This window comes from Protomyctophum bolini, assembly GCF_963924005.1.
Source record: "Protomyctophum bolini genome assembly, chromosome: 14".
Lineage (NCBI taxonomy): Eukaryota > Metazoa > Chordata > Actinopteri > Myctophiformes > Myctophidae > Protomyctophum > Protomyctophum bolini.
Window position 1 is genome coordinate 5,123,301 of NC_137875.1, and position 6,654 is coordinate 5,129,954.

General features: G+C 50.6%; 1 protein-coding gene across 1 annotated transcript; it reads left to right on the forward strand.

Annotated features, from left to right (window-relative positions):
* Window positions 1-5,082: 5,082 nt before the first annotated feature.
* Window positions 5,083-6,174, forward strand: LOC308328263 (transmembrane protein 121; the record flags this gene model as incomplete). Its single annotated transcript, XM_080782030.1, has 1 exon — window positions 5,083-6,174. One exon carries the CDS (start codon window positions 5,083-5,085, stop codon window positions 6,172-6,174), a length of 1,092 nt encoding a protein of 363 aa, XP_080638156.1.
* Between the last annotated feature and the right edge of the window lie 480 nt (window positions 6,175-6,654).

A 6,654-nucleotide genomic window follows, 5' to 3' on the forward strand; every position in this document is an offset into this window, starting at 1 on the left:
TACCTGTCTGTCAGAACCACACACTACCTGTCTGTCAGAACCACACACTACCTGTCTGTCAGAACCACACACCACCCAGCCGGCACACACTACCTGTCTGTCAAACCAGACGAGGGCCCAGTACTTAGAGTTTTACAACAATGACAATGGCAACGGTTTGAAATCACAAACAACAACGTCCATTAGAGACTAGATGTCATACGTTGACGTTGACAGCTGTTTTCTTCCCTAGAAGAAGAGGGAACATATTAGTGGAGAACGGAAAGTCAGAACCTGCTGTGACTGATTGTGATTGCAAGCATTGTATAGCTTTAATTACACACAACAACAGGAGGAGAACTGCACCTCCTCCTCAAAGCAAAACACATCAGGTATTATTTTTCTCCTCTTCCATCTCCAACTCTGACCGAACAGCGTATTCATGAGTACACAAGTAGAGATGGCGTGATAAGAATGAGAGGATTAACATTAGATTGCCCCAGCTGTATAAACAGAGCCAACGGTGCTGCTCGTTATAGAGAATAGGAGACTTTGGGCGAGAGCAGGGACTGTATCGCCTCTTTTAATCTATTAGTCAATACAAGTATTATTGCATGACGTCGTACAGTATACCAGGAGGAAAATCAGTCCCACCCCACATATCGTCGCGGAAAGAAACCTTGTATCTCCATATTTAAATTAATTAATTAATTAATATTACGAATGAATATTACGATCACGAGGACGCCCCACACTAAAGGCTCATACATAGTCTGGATTTTCGGTGGTGAGGTGACCAACGAACTACAACATGACGTCACGAGCCGCGGTGAAGAGCAAACCACCGCCACCGCTCCATGCAGCTCTTCTCTGCTTTTACTCACCACCGCTCAACGTTATTTCAGCTCCGGTGGTCAGCTCACCACCGGAGCGGTGGTCACCTCACCACCGAAAATCCAGACTATGAATAGGCCTTAATATACGTGGATGTACTCAAGATCGATGCAGGAGTGCAAAGTACCAACGAGCTGGCCGGATGTATGGAGAACCGGGATGACTGGAGGCGACGATGGAGGGCTCGTCTGAGGACGACCTAGAGAATTAATATTACACGATAAGGGTGTGGTTTAACGTGATTATTGCCCTTTAATTAAACTCGAGGGTGTTGTTTAACGTGATTATACTGCAGTGCCACTTCAGTGACGCTTGCGGAACTCGACTACACGTCTCGTTCCTGACCACATCACTGAAGTGGCAGTAATCACGTTAAACCACACCCTCGAGGGTAATATTGCAATTATACAACAGTTACCCTTAAAACTAAGAAAATCGCTGAAAAAAAACATATTTCTTTAATGACAGATGTAGTCACTACGACCACAAATGTCCCAAGAAACTATAGCTAGCCTAGCCACGGAGTTTGCTGCACTCTGGGAGAACAGAGCAGCTGGATTCTTTGTTTTGATTAGGTGTGGAGTGGTGCTCGTTTGAACCACGGCTAGAAGGCTGTTTCAACCAATCAGATTTCTTCCTCGAAACGACCTGTTGTACAATATTTCTTTTCATGAATGGATGCCGTATTTTATATTATTGTTTTCACAAAACTACATGCCCAAAACATCGACACCATGCATGTTTTGCATGTTTTCTTTTTAATATACATATTTTATCCCGTCGGGAGTCGAACCCGCGGCACACTGCCAGACCGCTGAGCCACGGCCCAGGCCTAATATACATATTTAACCAAAGAAAAGTAGGCTATTACTCAAAGGTTTCCCTGAAAAGTAACTGTTTTGGATATAACAGGTTTCCCGCCCGCTACGATATCCTGTGTTTTCTTCACCCAGCCATGTCTTCATGACACTCTTAAGCCCCCCGCCCACCCCACCCCCCCCCCCCACCTCAGCCTGCCCCCCTCCCCTCCCCTCCCATCTCTTGTCTCCTGATTCACTGCTCTGTCGGGGTGGATCAATACAAGAGGCTTTCGGTCAGACAGGGGAAGGGGCTGCACGTCTCAAGCCCCCCCCTCACGCCCTCCCCCCCCCCCCCCCCATGCGTGCTCCTTCTCCCCCTGGACACTGACAACGCCGTTCGTTGGGAAGCAGCCTGGCTCCTCATCCTCTACCCTCTCACTGGAGGAGTGTGTCTCCCCCCCGCTCCCACCACCCCGGACAAACCCTGCCTGCACTCGCTCCCTCCCTCCAGATCGCACACGGACACTCTTCTGGCTACCTATAGAAACCGCCACATGGCACCTGTAATGAGGGCTCTCTACAAAAGAGAGAGAGAGAGAGAGAGAGAGAGAGAGGAGGAGACAGATAAAGTTTTTTTTTCCTTTTCTCCTTTTTCTTCCAGAGAGCAAGATCGAGGAAGGTGAAGGGAAATTGGGATCTCACCACGTCAGCCTCAACATGGGCAAAATAAATTGGGAAAAAGAAAAGAAAATTAGGAGTCTGTGTATAGGAGAAAACCGTAGTGTGAGTGAGGGTGAGAGAGAGAGAGAGAGAGAGAGAGGGAGAAGTTGTGCATTCAGCTAAGCTGCGAAAGGATGGCTTCTCTCCCCTTCCCCCGCCTTTCTCCCCACCCCCTGGATAAGTGCTCTCTCTCTCTCTCTCTCTCTCTCTCTCTCTCTCTCTCTCTGCAGCTGTGGTCTGCTGATCGTCACCTCCACAGAGCAAGTGCCTTCACTTCAGCAGAAGAAGGAGAAGAAGGAGTGGGGGGGAAGGAAGGAAGACGAGACGGGCGCACGGCACGGCGGCACGCCACGCGAGAGAGAGAGAGCGAGAGAGAGAGAGAGAGAGAGAGAGAGCGCGCTGCGCTGCGAGGAAATCAAATCCCCCAACAAGTCTGAGTGGAGGAGCGCCAGGAGGAGATATACAGCAGAGAGGAGAGAGGGTGACTGTGACTTCACGGAAGAGAGGGGCTGAAAGTGGCACAGAGGGCGAGAGAGAGAGAGAGAGAGAGAGAGAGCGATGCTGTAGTGTCGGTGGAGAGATTATGGTGGCAGCCGGAGAGAGAGAGAGATAGGAATCTGTTGATCTGTTACCACTGTTATACTGGCAGACAGAATAATGACGATGGGAAATAAGGTAGAGAAGAAGCTGTGGTTTTAGCAGAGGAGGGAGGGAGGGAGGGAGGGAAGACAACGTTTTACAGGGACTGAGAAGTGTACTGGAGACGCGGCTGAGACTGCATACACACGCACACAGGCGTTTTACAGGGAAATACGCACGCACGCACGCAAGCACACACACACAGCTGAGTGGGAAAGGGGGGGTCATCGGACACATGCTGCATTTCAAACATTCACTACAAACCTCTCATTGCGTTTTCCCCGTGTCCGAGCACACACACTAAGACAGACACACACACACACACACACACACACACACACACACAGATGCTGACACGCTGACGCACGCACACACACACGTACACACACACACACACACACACACACACACACACTTCGTTCTTGCCTGTGGATTTTTTGGGCTATTACAATGGAAGAAAACTTCAGAAGGATGAGTAAAACTGCGTCTTAGTTGCGCGGGACATTCTATCGAGAGATTTATCCACCGAGAATATAACTTTTGTCCTTTTGTCCAGCTATTTTTGTCTTCTTCTTCTTCCTTCTGTTGGATTCCCGGGGCTTATAAAACCTCCATGCGAGCAACGCACACAGAAATAGCCTCTCTATAGTCTTCTTATAGCGGCACCAATTGAAAGCGGTGACCCAACAGTATATATACGGTTCCGATCATCCGAGCTGCAAAGTGGATTACGCCGTTACGCGGCAAGCAACATTTGGGGATTTCTCAGAAAGAGCCCCATCCATGCCTGGAGGATTTATGCCTGTCCGAACGGAGAGGATCCCTGCCTTGTTTTCTCCTCTCCTCATGGATTACAGATGACTTCTGCACGCTCCCCGGTGGCGTCTCATGGACGGTCGCCCGCCGCCAGTCGTTAGGATACAACAAAGACACTAATTATACAAAGAGTACAAAGAGTGAGACAAAAGTGAGTAGCCCAGCTGGCTTTTTCTCTTTTCCTTTTATGTGACTATACTGAAGCTTAACCCATTCTGACCTGAGATCAGATTCATACGAGGTTTCCACTGGACACACGCTGGTCTGATTAACCTATTCTGACCTGAGATCAGATTCTAAAAATGTCAGTCGTTCTTCGGTTTAAAAAAAATAGCAGACCTACAAGCTCGTAGCGCGCCACTCGGTGGCGCGCTATGAGCTTGTAGATCTGCTATTTTTCAATAGCTAAAGCATAACATGATGGTTCCCGTTCAGAATGGGTTAAAGCTTGTATATGTCGATGCCAATATAGCGTTGGGTGTCAAAAGAGTATAGCACGCCTGCCTGCAGCATTGTCTCAAAGTTGTTAATTAAATATGAATTAATATTTTAATTTAAAAAAAGACAAAAATGACACTACTTGTAGAGTGGATGTTTCAATGCAATCCAATCCAATCCACTTTATTTATTTATAAAGCACATTTTTATACAACAAGGTTGAAACAAAGTGCTGTACACAAAGAAATACTGTTTACAGACTTTGTATTGAAATTAGAGGTAGCGTGCTGCCTATAATGAAATGGGGCTTTGGCCCAAAATGTATTGAAATTAGAGGTAAGCGTGCTGCCTATAAGGCAAAGGGGGCTTTATTAGAGGTAAGCGTGCTGCTTATAAGCAAAGGGGGCTTTATTGCTTATAAGCAAAGGGGGCTTTATTAGAGGTAGCGTGCTGCATGCCTCTAATAAGCAAAGGGATGTTTACAGACTTGTTTGCCAATGTACTGAATTTAGAGCTAAGCGTAGCTGCCTGTATGAGCAACGAGGACGTTTGGCCCGACATTGATTGAAAGTGATCTGTTGTGAATCCCATTAGTGAGTCTTGGACACCAGCCGAGGCAGAAGAAGACGTGGTGGGGAAGACCGCTGTCTACTAGCGGCGCCATCTGATCCTCCTCCTCCTCCTCCACACTGGACCCTCCTCCTCCCTCCTCTTCCTCCCCCTCCTCCTCCTCAGCGCCACGACCCGGAGTCCCCCCGCCACTGCTCGCCGCCTCCCCCCCCGTCCTCCCCCCAGGATGGTGCCCCCGCCGCCCACCAACAAGCCCCACGTGTGCCTGTCCACCGTGCTGATCATGAGCAGCATGGCGCTCATCGACGCCTACCTGGTGGAGCAGAACCAAGGGCCGCGCAAGATCGGCATCTGCATCATGGTGATGGTGGGCGACATCTGCTTCCTCATCGTGCTGCGATACGTGGCCGTGTGGGTGGGCGCCGAGGTGAAGACGTCCAAGCGCGGCTACGCCATGATCCTCTGGTTCCTCTACATCTTCGTGCTGGAGATCAAGGTCTACTTCGTGTACCAGAACTACAAGGCCGACCGCAAGTCGCTGGACGCGCTGGCGCGCAAGGCGCTCACGCTGCTGCTGAGCGTGTGCGTGCCGGTGCTCTTCGTGGTGCTGGTGGCCATCGACCACATGGAGTACGTGCGCGCCTTCAAGAAGCGCGAGGAGATCCGCACGCGCCTCTTCTGGGTGGTGGTGGACCTGCTGGACGTGCTGGACATCCAGGCCAACCTGTGGGAGCCCCAGAAGAAGGGCCTGCCGCTGTGGGCCGAGGGCCTGATGTTCTTCTACTGCTACATCCTGCTGCTGGTGCTGCCCTGCGTGTCCCTGAGCGAGATCAGCATGCAGGGCGTGAACATCGTGCCCCACAAGATGCTGCTCTACCCCATCCTGTCGCTGATCACCATCAACGTCATCACGCTGTTCATCCGCGGCGGGAACATGCTGTTGTACCGCGACGCGCGCGTCTCCGGCATCCTCATCGGCAAGAACGTCCTGGCCATCATCCTGAAGACCTGCAGCTTCGTCCAGTACCGCCGGCAGCTGCTGAGCGCGCCACCGCCGCCGCCGCCGTCATCGTCGAACGCCGCCGCGTTCGGCGTGGAGCTGCAGAAGAACTCTGTGGCGCAGATCCACCACCAGCACCACCAGCACCACCAGCACCGCGGCGGTATGGGCGGCCTGCCCGCGCCCACACCGCCGCTGCCGCTACAGGTGATCATGCTGCAGGACCACCAGACCATGCTCCAGGACCACCAGACCATGCTGCAGGAGCACCAGAGCACCCTGCCCCCCGAGGTGACCGCCACGTGCGAGCACACATGACACCACGGCGTGACACGTCAGTCGCCACCGCCGCCGCGCGTTGCGGAGATGTCAATATCGGTCATTATATACGATGACCCTCAGGAGGAGGACGCGAGCCGCCACGATGTTCCACGGGCCTTTTATAACACCACGAGCATGGGGAACGCTTGACGGCGGAAAGGTGCCCGTGGGAGATAACGACCTCCACTAAGGCTTAATGGACGACAGGAGTGTATTAGTGACTTATATATCCTGGAGCCGTTTATATGGTGCAGAGTTACAATACAGTATCACGAGTGACTTTGTTTAAACATGTTTAATCCCCCATGCAGTGATACGGTATATTTGATGAATGGTGTATTTTTTTCTAATTGATCAAAAGAAGAAAAGAAGAAAAAAAGAAAAGAAAATCCTACATCGGTAGAGAATATATTTTTGAATTAATGTGTAATTAATAATTGCATTCTAATTGTTATGCTAAAGGGTCTGTTTGTGTGA